The sequence below is a fragment of the Ictidomys tridecemlineatus genome, chromosome 1 (genome assembly GCF_052094955.1).
Source record: "Ictidomys tridecemlineatus isolate mIctTri1 chromosome 1, mIctTri1.hap1, whole genome shotgun sequence".
NCBI classification, from domain to species: Eukaryota; Metazoa; Chordata; class Mammalia; order Rodentia; family Sciuridae; genus Ictidomys; species Ictidomys tridecemlineatus.
In genome coordinates, this window is record NC_135477.1 from 32892777 (window position 1) to 32911636 (window position 18860).

An 18860-nucleotide genomic window follows, 5' to 3' on the forward strand; every position below is an offset into this window, starting at 1 on the left:
CAGCCACCCCATGGCCCACATTCCAGTAATTGCAGTGACACTGTGATGGACCTATTTCTATGGGCAATGCCTTATCTGGTAAAAAGGAATGTCAGGGCCAGACGCAGTGGCACACATCTACAAAACCCAGCTACTCAGGAGGCTGAGTCAAGAGGATCTCAAGTTCAAGACCAGCATGACAACTTAGAAAGACCTGTCTCAAAATAAAATAAAAAGGACTGGAGGTGTAACTCAGTGGTAGAGTGCTTACCTATCATGTCAAGGCCCTGGGTTCAATCCCCAGTAATGCCCCACCCCCCCCCCAAAAAAACAGGGAGATGTCAGAGTGTGAATCCAATAGGTGCTCTCCATCTTCGGCATGCAGAAATAGTTAATCAAACCAGATGAGGTTCTCCCCAGGAATAAAACTAGAACTTCCCTTCCCTTTGGAGGTAGGCAAGAGCTAATCATAGAATAGAAACACAGACATTGTGTATTGCACAGCTCTGGTTACTGCTTCAGACTGAGAGCTCGGGAGTAAGGGAGTATATCACCAGGACTCAGGAAGGCTAGATAAGGGCCTGGAGTCTGAGTAGTGACATCAGCCTCATCCCACCTTTCCCAGGCCAACTCAGAACGATTTCAACCTTCTGAATCGCTCTGGGTTTCTGCAACCCAATCCCAGTTCCTATCTTGGGAATGATCAAGGGAGGCTTCTCCCAGCATGTGAGCACTAGGACATGGCCAAGGTGTCCTGGCCTGCTTTCAGCCATTCTTATGGGCCAAAGGGCAGAAGCAACCCCCTAGGATTCTCCTGCACCACACACTGGGAAAGGATCAGTAACAACACCCCTTCTGTGCTGCAGATCCGAGTCAGAGTGATTGAGGGCCGCCAGTTAAGTGGCAACAACATAAGGCCTGTGGTCAAAGTTCACGTCTGTGGCCAGACACACCGAACAAGAATCAAGAGAGGGAACAATCCATTTTTTGATGAGGTAAGTGGGCAGAGAATGCATGCACCTGCTCAGCGGGCACATCCTGTTTATGTGCCTATCTCCCGCCTCCTGCCATCTCTGCCCTATCCGTGGGAGGGGGTTGCAGATATGTGAGCAGACGACATGTAAAGACAAGGTAAAGGTCAACAGTTAAACCTCAAAGTTAAGAACCACTTAGACATGGTATCACCTGGTGGGCTTCATCATTGATCCTCAGAGCAACATCTTTCTGATGTTTGTACAGCAGTTTCACCCCAATGATAGAGCATGTGATATCACTTACATCTACCTTTGTTTTTCTAATTACTGGATGTCTCTGAGGGATGACTCTGTGTAACTAAATAACCCATTTTTTGAGAAGTAGCAAAACTTCCTCGGCTATAAAAATAATACACGTTAGAGGAAAACAATGACAAGCAGATCCCACTAACCCCAAACCCCCCACTAATATTTAAACATGCTTTCTGTTGTTTTGACAGTTATTTTTCTACAATGTCCACATAACCCCTTCTGAACTGATGGATGAGATCATCAGCATCCGGGTAAGGGGCCCAGGGAGTGGGAAAGTGCAGCTCACTCACTAACTGCCAGATGAAGGCCATCATCTTTCTATGACTCTTCTTTCTTCCAGGTTTACAATTCCCATTCTTTGCGGGCAGATTGTCTGATGGGGGAATTTAAGGTGAGTGACAATAGTCTTCTTCACTGAACTTACATAAAGATAAGAACTTTCATGATAGCGAGTCTGCCTCCAAGCCAGGTCTGAGTACCCATCCTGGTGACATCTTAGGGTTATGTTTAAGGGATCAACAGCATGATCCGTGCTGAGGGCTGCCTGGGCCTGGTCTACTTCTAAAGCGGCTCTGGAACTGCCGCTTCAGGTCCCTGCCAGCCTTCTGCTATGAATGGAAGCAAATCCATGGCTACAAGGGGAAAGAGAGCTTGACCTTGGCAAATAGTCCACCATTGCACTCCCAGAACCCTGTCTACAAAACCTGTTGTCATAAATCTGGAGTCTGGAAGGAAAGCCAAGCTGGCCAAGAGAATCGGCATGATTGCCAACTATTCTTACTGGAATTAAAAAACAAATAGACTTGGTTGGCTCCTTCTTAGCAACTCTACAGGGAGTGTGCTGCCTCGTGAAAGAAGCAGCTCTGGTCACTAAAGTCCCACAGGATGATATGGGTCAGGTGGATCTGTGTTTGTACCCTGTCTGCCACCAAGTACCCCCATGTCCTGGGGGAACTTGCTTCCTCTCTGATCATTAGTTTCTTCATCAGTAAAATGGGATTGCTGTGAAGATTAAATGATTTATACATATAAAGCATCAGCATAGCACCTGCACATTAAAGAGCCTAATTGATGGTTATATTAATATTAGCCTTAGCATTAGCTGAAGGAGGAGGAATGGGCAGGAAGTTGGGCTAGGTAAAATCCTGTAGGGTGATTAATGATCTCAGTTTGCCCGGGGCTTTCAGTGCTAAAAACCAGGAAAGTCTCAAGCAAACTGGGACACATTCTTCACCCTACTTTCATGGTTCCTTCCAGCTTAAGAACAACTAATTTGTTCAATAACAAATTGTTGATTGAGGGTCTTCTCTGTGCCCCACATCAGGCATGGGGAGATGCAAAGAAGGTAAACTGGAAATATTGGGTCTCAAGCAAATTTAAGCCTAGTCAAGAACATTTCATTTAAACATGATACTGATGGTTTCTTTGAAGTGACTAGACTGATTTTAAAATCTACTTAAGCTACTTTAAATTATTTTTTCCCCAGATTGATGTTGGATTCGTTTATGATGAACCTGGTGAGTAATGTTCTCTTCATCAATCTGAAGTCTCATAGTAATTCCTCCTAACTCTGAGGGAGATGCTAGAAGTCAAGAAAATTTTAGAGATCAAGGGATCCAAAACCAAAGGAATTTTAAAAAAAAATGTTTTCTTATTGGGGAAGGATGTTTACTGGAAATGAATAACAAACAGTAGCTTAGTGTGGATGTCTATTTTTTTTTTGTCTTAATATTTAAATAGGCAATTTTCTATGTTTTGTGAGGATATCTTTATCAAGATCAAATTATCAAACCAGTTAATAGAGTTCAGAGAATCGTACTTGAGTCACACCAGGACAGCGGGAGGTGGGGACAGGGTGGAGAGAGCACAGAACAGAGGACATCAGCGTGCAGGCTTGCCTGGGGAACTTGATGTGTCCTGATGAAGCTTTCAAGGAAATGCTTCTAAGAGGCAAAATCACAGACCCACCAGCATCTCTTTAGAGTGTCCCTGTCCTTCTGCTCCTTTGTTTTAGGTCATGCTGTCATGAGGAAATGGCTTCTTCTTAATGACCCTGAAGATACCAGCTCAGGTGCTAAAGGCTACATGAAAGTCAGCATGTTTGTCCTGGGAACCGGAGATGAGCCTCCCGTGAGTCCCTAAATTCTCTGCCTTTTACTCGTTTCACGAAAAAGCAGATCAAGGACTAAAACTAAGCTAGAGGTCACCTGTGGTTGCCTTCAGTTCATCACCTTCCCCACTCCGATTCCTCCATTCCTGAGAAGCCGGTCTTTCCTCCATGATAGATGGTCATTCTAGCTCACTTAGTTCCCTTCCTGGTGTCTATAAGTGAGTGTTTAAATCAGGACACACGCATGTTTGCGCAGTGTCCTTGCAACATTAGAAAGATTGGTTTTTACCTACAGAGTGTGACTTACTCGCAGAATCAAGCAATGCTACCTAAAGGATTGTGATGATTCTGGGAAAATGGGCAGCAAATGGAAAGTGCCAGAGAAGAACACACACACACACACACACACACACACACACACACACAAATATGTGCTCACGTGTGTGCACACACACACACACACACACGAAAGTGCCTAATTGATGGTTATATTAATATTAGCCTTAGCATTAGCTGAAGGAGGAGGAATGGGCAGTGAAGAACACTTTAGTATTCGGTGCTCATAAGACAACAAACACACACACATATCAGCATTGATTGTATAGAACAGCTTATAGGTGGAAGGGAAACTGATGCCTGAAATCTTAAGCCCCAAGCATAGGAAATCCTAGTGGAAATTCTGATTGGGTTCATTTCACAAGCGTCGGGTTGGCTTTTTAGAAGTGCTGCTGCTCTGTATGTGTAATTTAATCATGTGCTTCCAACAGCCTGAAAAACGTGATCGTGATAACGACAGTGATGATGTGGAGAGCAATTTGTTACTCCCTGCTGGCATCGCCCTTCGGTGGGTGACCTTCCTGCTGAAAATCTACCGGGCTGAGGATATCCCCCAGAGTATGTATGGATTTAATTTTTCCCAGTCTGTCAGCTATGGGCATAATGAGATACTGATTGGTGCTCCCTATCATAGGTTTTTCTTCTGAAGGGTCTTCAAGGGCTTATTTTCATTCATCTGGCCCTATTGAAAGCTCCCTGAGCAGACTCCTGGGCAGCTAGTGCTGCTGATCCGTGGTCCTTGTTGGCTCATTCTGCCCTATCTCTTCTTCCTTCAATGCTCTGTCTTCTTCTAGAGAATGCTAAAGAAAGGTGAGCAGTCAGCACTTCTAAATCTCTTTACCCCAAATGAAAGCATGAAATTTTATAATCAAGTAAGTGTGTTTGCTATTTGGAGTGTTAAAAATAGCTGAGCAAAGGGTGATAAAGTGCCAATAACCAGAAGTCTGTTCCTATTGTAGTATGATATGTTTAGCAGGAGACTGTTCACATTTAAGAAAATGGTTTACAGTGATTCCATTTATGAAGACCAGTTCAGTCTCTCTTGTCCTTGCTGACAGCCAGCATCCTGCCTGCTTTGCTCAACCTGTCTGCTTCCTGCTGGGCTCAGGGACATCTAAATCCACTGGAGGTAGTACCCACTGCATCCACCATGGATCTCTTTTCCTGGAAATCCTTCTCCCTTCTTTTAGACCCTAGAATGTCCTCCATGCCATCTTTCCCTCCAAAATATCTTAAATAAAGTAAATTAAGCTTCACATTATACTTCCTATACTAACCTGTTCAGTTGGTCTCTGTTCTTTCAAGTTTGTTAAAACAGAGAGATCTCTCTGGTCAATTTGATGTGCTACAACTATGTTATTTACGAGTATGCCAAATCTTCTTGAATTTCTCTACAATGTCAGAACTGGACTTATGTCACTTTGACCTGAAGCATCTTTTCCAAATTAAAACCAGACCTAAGTTTGATAATTGGCTCTTACTCTGACTGGACTGTTTAAAATTCTACTTTCTTCTTCCATAAATTATCAGTTCTCAACATCATAATTTATGGGTTTATTTTTCAAGGTGCTCTATAGGTTTTGAAATTACAAGAAGACATTTTCTCCCTCTTCAAGTAAGACAAAGGGAAGTTCTGCCACTAGTGCTTACCACCGCAGGGAACGATTCTTACTGCATTTGTTTTCCCACATAGAAGAAATTTTACAATTTTACTGAATAATTTCCATTTTTTAAGAGGATCAGATTTAATCTCTGCTGTGTGACATATTCCTTTCCAGTGGATGATGCCTTCTCACAGACGGTAAAGGAAATATTTGGTGGCACTGCAGATAAGAAAAACCTTGTGGACCCTTTTGTAGAAGTTTCCTTTGCTGGGAAAAAGGTTTGTATGTGATCCTCTCAGAATAAACATTTAAAGCTTTCCTTGGAGTGAATTCCTGCTTATTCTTTGTTAAAATAGCCCCCTGATGAGTGGGCTGCTCTGCAGGAACACAGATTATCTGAATCGGAACACACCAGAATTCTCCACAGCTTTATTTTGGAGTGGAAAGTATGCAGGACTCAAATTAGAAAATTCAGCCTTTTGAAAGACTGGAATAGTGAAAGCTACCATGGAATTATTGGAATTATTTCCCGGGTCTAAGTATGATCTTTCTCTTAGGCAAGCTTCCAAGCCAACCACAGTCATCCCTGGTAAATAGGGTGGAGTGTAGCCCCCAGGCTCCCAGCTGCCCCCTTCTGCCACATTTCTAACCTGCTGTTTTCCCCCGCAAGTGGCTGAAACCGGAGACTTGTGCAGGGACACCCTATCCCAGTCTTTTGGAAAAAGCTGGAAGACTCTTGGTGTAAGGGAATCTGTAACCACCCAGAGTCACACACTTCTGACTTAGTGTTATTTCCTCAGGGAGTCACTGGGGCTGTGGAGGGAAAGTCCTCACCTCTAGGTCAATTTAAATTCAGGTCCGCCCCATTCCAGAGGCAGGTGGGAACATTTCTTAATTTCTTAGTTGAAACTTTCTGAACTGTGGGCAATAATAATCTTATAGGATTTTTTGAGAGGCTTAATTCATTTGAGAAGTAGTGATTGTGAGCCTACTAAGTACCAGATACTGTCCCATGTTCTGAGGCTGAACAAATGAGTCCGTGGGATAACCATGGTTCTCATGGAGCCTAACAGAGGGACTGACTTATGTATTTCCTGTTGCTACAATGAAATACCTGAGACTGGGTCATTTCTAAAGACTGTAAGTTTATTTGGCTCATGTTTCTGAAGACTGAAAGTCTAAGAGCATAGCACCAGCATCCGCTTGTCATCTGGTGAGGGCCTTCTTGCTATGTCATGGGGAGTTGGGGGGAGCATTATGTGGAAAGACACAGCAAGGATCTAAGCTCAGATCCCTCTCCATCTTCTAATAAAGTCATTAATGCCACCAGGGGGCCTCACTCTCAGGGCTCATCCAATCCCAATTACCTCCCAAAGCCACCATTTCAAAATACCATTAATATGAATTTAGGGCCAAAAGTGGTGGTGGTGGTGCACACTTGTGATCACAGTGACTCAGAAGGCTGAGACAGGAGGATTGCAAATTCAAGGCCAGCCTCAGCAACTTATCCCTTCAGCAACTTAGCAAGAGCCAGTCTCAAAATAAATAAAAAGGGATGAGAATGTACCAATGGCAAAGCAATCCTGGGTTCAATTCTCAGTACAAAAAAAGAAAAAAAGTAAGTGTATGTGTATGCATATATATGTGTTTGTGTAGATATGTGTGTGTGTGAGTGTGTATATATATATATATTTATATACATGTAAATATATGTGTATGCATATATTTGAATTTAGGTATTAAGTTTCAACTATGAAGTTTTGGGAAACACATTAAAACCATAACAAACAAGCAAAACAACAAACAAAGTAATTGAATAATTTTGTTTTCAGATAGTGTTTAGAACTACAGAAAAGATGTGATTGATGTGGGAGGGGTGTCTAGTAAGGTTACCAGGTGGGACACCTTTCAGGAAGTGACATTTGATCAGAAGCCTGGATATGAAGAGATCTGGGAGCAGGGGCTTCCAGACAGAGAAGAGTAATGGAAGGGGCCAAGGAACCATGTTTGCAGTGAAGGAATGTCTGTGGCTGGAGAGGAACAAGCATCAGGGGTGGGGATAAGAGACGAGGTCAGAGAGATGTGAGAGATGGGGCAGGTTGTGCTTTATTAGCCAGGTAGGGATCTGACCTTATTCCAAATGCACTTTGAGAGCTCACTGAAGATGTTACAGGTGGAGTGATGCGAAAGTTGGAAGGCAAGAGAGGAAGTGGGGATTCAGTTAGGAGCCAGCTGCAGGTGTCTGAGGGAAAAATATTTTAGGATGTACCCGAAGATACAATCATCAGGATTTACTGTTGGACTGGGAGGGACTTGTTAAGGGGAGAGGGATATTGTGCAACTTTGGTTCTAAGGCCCAGGGACTAAATGAACAGAAATGGAACACTGGGACAGGAGCTTTGGGGTAGTGAAGAATCTGTGAGCAAGATCCAAAATCTGTTTGGATGTGTTAATGATGAGCTGCTTCTCAGACAGCATATGATAAATTCTCAATAAACCTAACTCTTATTGTTACATTAATCTATTAGTAGACATCAGGCTATTAAAAACAAACTAAAGACATGAATAAAAACAAGCTATTGGTGCACAGAAGAAGCAAAAATCACTTTAAATCCATGTCACATTTTACCAAATCATTATCAAGAAAAATAAAATTTGGAGGCTGATAGTATAGCTCAGTGGTAGAGAGCATGCTTTGCCTAAACAAGGCCCTGGGTTAAATCCCTTGCACCAAGGGGGAAAATGTCTAAAATTTGACCAGGTCACTAGTATATAACTAATAACTAAGCTGATGATATCATAATCCAGTGTGAAAATATTGTTAACTTTTGGCAATTAGAAACCTGAATACCTACAGTTTTGCTTTGGTGATTGTTACAGGTTTGCACAAATATAATTGAGAAAAATGCAAATCCAGAGTGGAATCAAGTTGTCAATCTCCAGATCAAGGTTTGACTTTCTTTTCTTTCAGAAAAAGTAAAAATATTTACTAGCTACTAAATAAATGAAGAAATAATTACGCTTTCTCTGTTTCATTTTAACAGTTCCCTTCAATGTGTGAAAAAATAAAACTAACAGTATATGACTGGTGAGTTGAAAATAGACATGTCTAATTCAACAGTAAAGAACTAGACATTTGAATATTGTGGATCTTATGGTAGATGGTCTAACTTATACTTCTTGGAATATTTGCTTTTTTTCCATAGGAAGAAATAAAAACATGCTCCTGGAACTGGGAGGTTTAGTTTAAAAATAGAAATTATTTTTAAAAAAAGAAAGAAAAGAAAATAAAGGTTAGCAGAAAAGCTTTAGTCAGGGGCTGGGGCTATAGCTCAGTTGGCAGAGTGCCTGCCTTGCATGCACAAGGCCCTGGGTTCAATCCCCAGCACCAAAAAGAAAAGAAAACCTTTGGACATCTTGGTTCAATTGCTCATAACAGAAGAAGAGGGAATTATCTGAAAATGCTCAAAGATAAGAATCCCAAGGATTAAATATCATTAGGCTGTCCAAAATGACTTCAGAAATAAAGTAAGCCCTTTTTTGGGGAAGAAACACCAAAATATTCTGAAAGCAGAGTATTTGATAGAAATACTTTGAGCGTTGTAATTATTATTTTTTTTTTAAGAGAGAGAGAGAGAGAGAGAGAGAGAAAATTTTTTAATATTTGTTTTTCAGTTTTCGGTGGACACAGCATCTTTATTTTATTTTTATGTGGTGCTGAGGATCGAACCCAGCGCCCCGCTCATGCCAGGTGATCTCGTTACCGCTTGAGCCACATCCCCATCCCAATGTTGTTATTATTAGTAAGAAAAATGGATAAATGAAAGGCAAAGAAACACTTAAAAATGTTCTGATGGAATTTTGACTAAACCAGCCTCTCAGCACTGATTGGCTACAACAAGACTATTCTTAGAATGTTCTGACTAGATGGAGTATTCAACTCTCAGTCTTTGGATCTCTGAAAGTGGAACCAGGGCAAATATCACATTGTCTTCATCATCATCATCATCACAAATGCATATTATGTTGGCTATCATTTTCTGAGCACTGCCAAGTGCCTGGCCTACATTATCCCAGTTCGTTTTTAGATTAACCCTGTGGGAGGGGGGGTTGAGTTGACTCCTAGATTCATTTTACAGATGGGGACACTGGTGCTCAGAGAGGTCAGGTAACTTGCCCACAGTCACTTGGATGTTAAAGATCTGGTTGGGCCTGCCTGTCTCCACAGTCTCTCTTTTGTCCGAATATATTTGACTTTCGTTAGTACCCTATTATCATACTGACAAGGAGGTGTGTGGGAGGAGAGTGGGGCTCATTGGTTCAGTGACTACACCACAATTAATGGAGAGTCACAGTAGGGCCTTCAGCACAAAACACTCCCTTCTTTAGTGACAGAAAATTTTAAGGCATTTTGGACCCTCAGGCCACTATAGAAGGTGCTCCAGGGGCCTCAGGGACCCTTGGGAATATAGGTAGCTCAGATGACCACTCTGATCTATGGACTCTACAGTGGACCATTTACTAATTGAACCATCCCAGAGTTTCCTGTGGTCACTATAAAGGTGGGTTTATATCTGACCTAGGCTGCCCCTCTCCAAAGCAACTAGTGTAAATTAGAGTGAATAGAAAGACCCTGCTTACCTGAAGAACACTGGGAACCAGATCTTAGGTCACATATCCTACAGGGTATTTGAACAACTGAGGAAAAGCTAAAGATTCTTCAAATATAGCCTGAACCCACTGAGTGAACCAAAAATATTCAGACCCTATGCATGTGATTTAATACCCATAAATAACATTTTCTCCAGCAAATTATATTTTATTAGTCACTTCCTATAATCTAATATACTATTCTCTAATCCTTCCCCCAAATACTGAGACTTTGCTTCTTCCCATGGGGCCTTTGACTTCAGAGGGGACATGAAACCAGATGGAATAAAAATAAGAGATCTAAAGCAAACAATGTTCATAACATGTGCCCAACCTGAGACCATTTCATGGTTAGGCTCACAGGCTCCTCAAGATACCCACAGAAGGATATATGATATTTTATTACTTGTAGAGAGCGTGGACAAATTTGTCCCTACAACATAGGCAAGATTTAGGTTTCAGGCAAGCAGACACACTCAGAGAAACAGCAGCTATCACATAGTAGGTGCTTGCTAAATATTAGAATTGAATTAGAAGGGAATTTTTCTTCCTGTGATACGTCCTTAGATAGAGCCTGATGTGTCCTTAGATAGAACCCATTGTGATTGTTAAGCCATCATCACAGTTAGTATGAACATGGTCAAATAAGATACATAGAACTATTTTATTCGATATAATTACATTATGCTCATAATGTAACGTGGCTATAATCCATTGATTCATCTTATGACAATGATATTAAGTGTAGCCATAGAAAAATCCAGTGACCTTTCTGTAAAATTTTACTTTCGAACCTGTTGAATGAATTGTCCAGTTAGATCAATGTTTCTAAAGGGTGGTTAAAAAGCCATCTGCATCAGAATATACTTAAAATGTACACTCTTGGTGCTTAACCCAGGTTGACTGAATCAAAAGCCTGGACAGGAGATGGGGGTGGGGAGTTTTTATGATTTCTGAGGTCTGAGGTATTTTCCAGTCCTTTCTTTTAATTTTTTAAAAAATATTTTCAGTCTTTAGTTAATTATTCCTTCAGGTGGGTATGTATTGGTATCTTTTTCTTCTTTCTTGTTGAAATGAAGACATATTTTTATAGATCCGGGCCTTAACCTGTTCTTTCACACAGGGACCGTCTCACCAAAAATGATGTTGTTGGGACAACATATCTATACCTCTCTAAAATTGCTGCCTCTGGTGGAGAAGTAGAAGGTAAGACATTCAGCAGATCTGGAACGAGACAGGATACAAAACTTTGGAGGAAGAATGAACTGGGAGCCACCTGGAAGTAGGCTTGGTTTCTTAAAAGCCGAATATGATGAGCTTAATGATCCATGTCAGTGATATTTTGGTGATGACCAGAAGAATAATTAATAATCCAGTCAAAAAGCAGTTCAACAACTGTCTTGCTCCTACCCAAAGCCTTTTGTCCATATAGCTGTTTCATGAAGTTTTAATTGTCAGTACAGAGTGTCAACAGCTGATTTTTCAGAGTGGCATTGATACAAGTTCACCCAAATGTAAAATAATATTCCCATCTCAAAGGATTCTCTTGGTGGGAATTAATGAGGTCAGATGTCGATGAATCATGTCATCTCCCCTCCCTAAGCTGTGTTTTGTTTTCACTCTAACAGGTGTTAAAACCACTACATTTCTCCTTTTACCATTTTCTACACTTGAGCACTGTTTACCTGAACCTGGCATTATGGTTCTGTGTGAATGCCAGAAGTTATAGTAGATAATGAAGGAAAGAAAGCTAAGGTGATAAGAGGAAAACTTAATGATAATACATTAATACCATAAGCTTATTTTTTGTTACCAAAAAAAAATCTTGTAATTGCAAATATGTAAAACATATTGAGTAAAGTGGAAGAATTTGAGACAAAATTTTGTCCTGAGAAACTCACATTTCCTCTCTTCTCATCTTAAGACAGGACTCTATCTGGTTTTGTTTTGCTTGATTTTGGGGGGAGAGTACTAAGGATTGAACCCAGGAGTGCTCTAAATCACTGAGCTACATCCCCTGCCCTTTTTTATTTTTTTGACTCCGAGACAGAGTCTTGCTAATTTGCCCAGGGTGGCCTTGAACTTGCAATCTTCCTGTCTCAGTCTCTCTAGTAACTAGGGTTACAGGTATATGCCACTGCATCTGGCTAAAAAGACAATTTTTAATCCTAACCAAGAGCATGTATAAAAATCTGGAAGATATTCAAGAAATGGCAAAAAGAGTATCAATTACCTAGCTCAAGAGTTAAAAAAGAAAAGCAATTATAAATCCTCCCTCCAAAATCACAAAGAGGTGAACAAAACAGATATAGTTCAAATAAAAAGTCATGTGTGTCATTATTTTAAGCAAATGGTAGAAGGTAAGAAAGAAATCTTATGAATGTTTTCTACTGAGTGGCATGGAGATCATAACACCAGAGCTTCTCAGTAAAGAAGTGTAATCACAACCCTTTCCTTTCCTCTGCAGAGAACAATATTTATATGGCAATGAATACATATACATATGTATGTATATATTATAATATTTATACAATATATGTATATATAATATATAATATAATGTATAATAATAATATATATATAATACAATATAAGCACTATTTATTCTTTCTTTAATTTTTTATTGGTCCTGGGGATTTAACCCAGGGGTGCGTTACCATTGAGCTATATCTCCAATCCTTTCTTCATTTTTTATTTTGAAACAGGTTCTCACTAAGTTGCTGAGGACCTTGCTAAATTGCTGGGGCTGGCTTCAAACTTGGGATCCTTCTGTCTTAGCCTCTGAGTTGCTGGGATTATGAGCATATACAACCTTGCCTGGCTGTTAGTTTCTTTTCTTTTTTTTTTTTTTTTTTGGTACCAGGGATTGAACCCAGCGCCACTTAACCACTGAGGCAAATCCACAGCCCTTTTTCTTTTTTATGTGGTGTCAGGGTCTTGCTAAGTTGCTTAAGGCCTCGATAAATTGCTGAGGCTGGTCTTGAACTCAAGATCCTCCTGCCTCAGCTTCCCGAGTCACAGGATCACAGGTTTGTGCCACAGGAACCCATAGTTTCTTAATTTTTATAAAACTCATAGCCCAAGCTCTGAACAGAGTGTAAATGTCATTTCCCATTACAATGTAAAAGAAGGACAGAAAAAGAGAGGTTAGAAGGAGAAGGAGGTGGAAGATAGGAGCACCAGTACCCTCTTCTTAGAAAGTGAGCAATCCAGATACCACTGCAGATTCAATCACAGAGAGAACCAATAGAGGAATCTATAATCATGCTATGACTGTATGCAGGGAGGGTAAAAAGGACCTAAATCCATTTATTATAGTAGGAAGATATCAATTAATATCTAAACATACTTATTCAAGAAATATTTGTTAACTACTTCATTTAGTTTAACAGACTCACCATTTAGTTTAACAGACTCACTCCCATCCAGAAGAATTAAAACCAGAAATGGTTAAAGCAGTTTCAGCCCCTCTCCAAGACCTTCTCACTGTAGGCCCTGCAGTCTGTTAGTGTCTCAAAATAACAATGAGCTGTCATCCCGCCCTCAGAAGAACAAACCATGCTTTGAATAACACGATGTGCCATTAACTACAAGCTTAACTACAGGCGTTTGCTTACACAGCCTCAGACTAAATTAACTTGGATATTCTGGCTTTGGTCCCAACTAAGTCAGCCATAAGACAAGTAAATGTTTTCTTAAAAAAAAAAAAAAAAAAAAAAAAAAGGAAGCGTTGGTAACTTCACCAGACCTTCCTTGGTGGTAGGAAGCTGGCTCTTCTTAGATACCTATTCCCTGGAACTGGGGAGTGGGGTCATTTGTGTGTGGTGGCTCTGAAAATTGTCACAAAGTCTTGAACCGTTTTACATTTAAGCCATAAGACATGTATAAATTACAAGAGTGTCATGTGATTTGGGTCTGAATTTGGGATTTTTCTGTTGTTGCTTAATCACTTACCTGGCACAAGGTTTGATTAACTTTTCAGTGTCTGTTTTATAATGCCATGTTGCTCTTGTTTTTTAACCAATCATATTTTTACTATATAGATTTCTCATCTTCGGGAACTGGGTCTGCATCATATACAGGTTTATGCTTTGTAATTTTGCTGTCTATTAAAGCTTTCTATCTACTATTACCTTACTAAGAATATATTAATTGATTGCCTTTAGAACCTTTTTTTGACATTTTGCTGCTTCAAAAATAGTTTTGCTAAAGTAATAGTTTTCTTATGAGTATATGGGTGTGTTGCATGGCTAAACTTAAAACAAATTTGCTAATCAGACATTGCCACATCTTTCCTATTTTCCCCTAGATGCACACACCTCTCATGTGGTTTCATTGCAGATAATTATTTGTGAGATGTAACATTTTTTGTCATTGTTTAGGTTCAGTAGGTAGAAATATGGGGCACTAAATCAATTATTCTGAAATGATGATGTAGCTTTTCCCCACTTCCAACATGGATCTTTAGGTTGGAAGATATGAACATTTTCCACTTTTTACCCTGAAGGTCACCTCCCGAATATAAGGCATCATGCCATGTACTTTGGGTTGTATAGCACTCGCCATTTTTTGCAAGTTTGCTCAGTCTTAGCTGTCACAGTTCTCCCAAGGCAGATGTTATTGTTTCTCTAATTAACGAAGATTCTGTGATTTGGAGAGGTCATCTGGCAGATAAATTTTTTAAGACTTGCTATGCTAATTGCCCAAGGTTGTGTGAGAGGGTGAAAAGATATTGCACATGTAAAGCTTTGCAAACTCTCAAGGTCAGTGCTCCTCTAAAATGATATCTTCTGCCTTTATATAGCTCACACAATGCCCAGTTCTTAATTGTTTTAAGAAATAAATTTCATCATCTTGTAATCAGACTTGGGAGGAACACAGAGCAGTCCTTAGGTTTGCAGGTTGGACAACACTTCAGTCCTTCATTTGTTCATCCAACTAACAGATATTTCTGTAGCAGTACTCTGTAGAAGCAGTACTGGGTATTTAACCTGCTTAAATCCTGCCCACTTCCCTTAAAAGGAGTTTATACCCTAGTCACAGGGAAAAGCAGTATCTAAAGTTCTAAAAACTAAAATGTATAGTAATAATTTGTAGAAGTCAAAAATGTCAATGGCTTCAGAGAGGCATGAAAGGCATGAAAAATACTGCTTAAGAAGTAGATTGTAGGGCTAGGGTTGTGGCTCAGCAGGAGAGTACTTGCCTAGCATGTGTGAGGCACTGGATTCGATTCACAGCACCATATAAAAAAATAAATAAAGGTATTGTGTCCATCTGTAACTAGCAATATATATATATATTTTTTTTTAAAGAAGTAGGTTGTAGCTAGATCACAGGAAACTCAATGACCAAGATAAAGAATTTTTACTTTATTTTTTATGGGCTCTTCAGGAAGGACACTGGGAAGTTTGAGGTGACAACTATGCATAAAATGGGTTAGGAATATTTGATGGCAGGAGGACACTTAGCTTGTGAGAGAATATCTTTCCCAAGAGACCATGTTGACATGTTTTAGTCAGGTTTCTCATTGCTGTGACCAAATGACTTGACAAGAACAATTTTAAGGAGGAAACAGTTTCAGGAAACAGTTTCAGAGGTCTTAGTCCATGGACCACCGACTCCACTGTTGTGAGCATGAGGTGAGGCAGCGCATCATGGCAGAAGTGTGTAGAAGAGGAAAGCAGCTCAGGAACGTTGCACCAGAAGCAGAGAGAAAGAGAGAGTTTGTCTCATCATGAACAAACTATGAACCCTAAGGCATTCCCCCAATGACTCACCTTCTCCAGACATACCCTACCTGCCTATAGTTTACACCCAATTAATCCTTTCAAGTGGATTAATGCACTGATAATGTTAAGGCTCTCCTAACCCAATCATTTCACCTCTAAACCCTCTTACATTGTCTCTCACATGAACTTTTGGGGGACACCTTACATCCAAATCATAGCAACACATGAACACATGGAAGGAGGGTTCTTCATGTGAGTACCCAACTGAACAAGTCAAAAGGAATTTTAAATATTTTAAACTGGAAAAGCAATTTGGTTGGACAAAAAGAATTAAGCCCTGGGTATAAAAGTGACCTGCAGTGGGTCATTATTGACAATTTGTGTCTCCATCCCTAAAGATCTCTAACAAAAGGCAAATATTCATGACAAACAGCACAGTCACCCTTGGGAACCAGGTGGAGATGAGAGTAGAATGGAGGACTGGATGGTGGTGAAAGGAGATCTTGTCTGAGCTTTGAAAATCAAGATCCAGACCTTAATCTACCAATTTGTGAGGTCTTTTGACAAGTCACCTCACCTCTGTGAGCTCTAGTTGCCCATCCACACTATGACATGAAGGGAGCAATAGCTTTAGCGACCATTCCAACATCAACATTCTGTAATTCAACATTCTGATATTCATCTTCTATAAATTACTTCTTTTCTTCTTTATGAGTCTCTGCTTTAATCCCTTATTCCTACCCAACTTTCCTCCCCCACACTGAAATATTTTAGCATAAGAAAAATCTAAGTCCTACTTATTAATAATTTGCAATGTTCTGGATGAAGCCAAACCAATTTGTATGATTTGATAGAATAGTCATTTATTTCATCCAGCTTATTTTTTAAAAAATATTTATTTCTTAGGTGTATATGAACTCAACACAATGCCTTTATTTTTATGTGGTGCTGAGGATCAAACCCAGGTCCTGCCGGTGCTAGGCAAGCACTCTACCGCCGAGCCACAATCCCAGTCCCAATCATCCAGCTTTTTTTTCTAGAAGACGATAACATGATTTACAGAAATATCTGTTAGGAAAACTGTTGATCCTGATTGTGTTTCACAAAAAATTCCCAAACAGATATGAAATGTTACACCCAGGATGTTTACCAAGAGTCATTCTTAAGCTATCATGTGTTACTTTTCTACATCTTAAGTTAAATGCCCCTCCCTTGCCTCTCTTCACTGAGATTTTTAGTTGGCTAATTTCTTCTAGTGTGCCTGGTTTCTATCTCCCTCTGAAAGTGCACACTTCCATTTAGACATGCAGGGAGCTTCACCTGGTGAAAATGACAGTGAAATACATCTATATGGTTAGGTCAATTATTCATGGTCGTACCTGCTACTTCACATTTAACTTTCACCCTTAGTTTTGAACTTTAAGTGGCAAAATTCCATTGATGTGATCAGGTCAACCTCACATCCATAACAGGAATTATCTTGACAGACAAGAAAGCCTGAAAGACAGAAATCTTTGCTTCAACACGTCTTTTGATTACCCCAATGTCATTTGTTCATTGTTTGACATCTCTAATTCATAGAACATTCTTCCTTACACTGAGTGGACCAAAGTTGGCCTCCATATATCTCCCAGAAGTGGTCCTAACTCTGTTTTTGTAGACAAGTTTATCCCTTTTACATAGAGATCATTCACATTGTTGGAGATAGTTCTTATGTTTCCCGGCCTTCACTACAATTTCCTCTTGATTTGACTATTTCCTTACATTATCATTGCTCTTTAATGGTTAGTAGTCTTGATGAATCCAAACAGCAGAAATTTAGAGTTTATCAGATGATAATCAGATATACAAAGTCATGAAGGGTAATTTTTATACACCTCCATTTTATTTATTTATTTATTTATTTATTTATTTATTTATTTAATGTGGTGCTGAGGATCCAACCCAGGGCCTCACACGTGGTAGGTGAGCACTCTACCACTGAGCCACAACCCCAGCCCTGTGAAGGGTAATTTTTATATCACTTCTGAATAACACTTTATTATTACCATAAGCAGGTGGTTCATTGTTACACACAAGTTTTTAAATGTATTTTTAGCAGCATCTGCCAGATTTACACTAACTGCTTGAGGTTAACTGACATCTTTTTGGAACAAATTAAGTTAATCTGATGTTCAATTTAAATGACCTCTCAAAACAATGTAATCTTTTACCCCAATTTTCAACTTTGTGTTTAATACCATGCCATTTATAAACTTGCAAAAAATGTGATCAACTTAAAAATCTTGTTATTTCTTCAACTGAATAGCTTTATCTTTTTGTAGGAATATATTTGCCCAGAATACCCCTAAAATGTTTTTATTTCATATCATAATAATAACAGAAAGGATATATGGCAAGTCTCACGAGTGCTTATAATTTTCACTAATACAACTAACTCATGAAGTGGAGAAAAATAACCTCTCTTAACTAGCTAATAACTAACATTTATTTCAATATATTGAATGTTAAAAGTCTGAAATCCAATGATGATGTCCATCTCTCAGCAAATACAGGAGAAACAGAAGTGGGCTTTGTTCCGACATTTGGTCCTTGCTATCTGAACCTTTATGGAAGCCCCAGAGAGTACACAGGATTCCCAGACCCCTATGATGAGCTAAATACTGGAAAGGTTAGTCTCTCAATTAAGGAACTTCTTATTAATGAGCACTGGGTTGATGTGATTCCTTCTGATAATGTTGTAATTAATATCCTATTTAGGTAGTATCCCCTGCACACACGTATGCACACAGACCCACCACACAAGTGATCAAGTGTTGAAGGGTTAAGTCTTGCACTCCTCAAGTCTTAGCATGTGAGAATAGGAAAGAATCCTGGAGATCATCTAGTCTAATTTGGTGACAGCAAATGACATTTCTTCCCTTCAACTTTTACACTTACAGAAGACATCAAGGGTCAGTGTTGGCTCTCTTTTCTCATAAGACACCACGCTGCCTTGCAATTCTTTTCAACACCATATTCCAGGAATTTGCTAACAATTGCGGTGACATGCATTGCCTGCTGAAACACTTTGCTATCCCTGACCTGATCCAGCTCTTTCCTTTCATAGATGAGAAGATGGGGCCCCAGAGATGAGAAATGCTCTTTCTATTATAATAGAAGCTGA

At 39.7% G+C, this 18860-nt stretch overlaps 1 protein-coding gene and 1 long non-coding RNA gene across 3 annotated transcripts in view; one reads left to right on the forward strand and one right to left on the reverse strand.

The window, feature by feature from the left end:
- The window catches only part of Myof (myoferlin), a 151247-nt gene that overhangs the window by 57108 nt on the left and 75279 nt on the right, over positions 1-18860 (forward strand). The window contains exons 7-18 of one of the 2 annotated variants that reach the window (XM_078037965.1): positions 846-974; positions 1454-1516; positions 1606-1656; positions 2752-2782; positions 3280-3395; positions 4143-4269; positions 5490-5593; positions 8196-8264; positions 8360-8403; positions 11089-11171; positions 14009-14047; positions 18241-18365. In XM_078037965.1, coding sequence (XP_077894091.1) covers positions 846-974; positions 1454-1516; positions 1606-1656; positions 2752-2782; positions 3280-3395; positions 4143-4269; positions 5490-5593; positions 8196-8264; positions 8360-8403; positions 11089-11171; positions 14009-14047; positions 18241-18365 — 981 coding nt within the window. The remainder of the gene's footprint in view (positions 1-845; positions 975-1453; positions 1517-1605; positions 1657-2751; positions 2783-3279; positions 3396-4142; positions 4270-5489; positions 5594-8195; positions 8265-8359; positions 8404-11088; positions 11172-14008; positions 14048-18240; positions 18366-18860) is intronic. The other variant, XM_078037972.1, reaches the window with a different exon arrangement.
- On the reverse strand, positions 10616-13545 carry LOC144375013 (uncharacterized). The gene is made up of 2 exons (XR_013434274.1): positions 13364-13545; positions 10616-11189 (listed from the first exon to the last, which is right to left on the reverse strand). It is a non-coding gene; the product is annotated as an uncharacterized LOC144375013 (long non-coding RNA).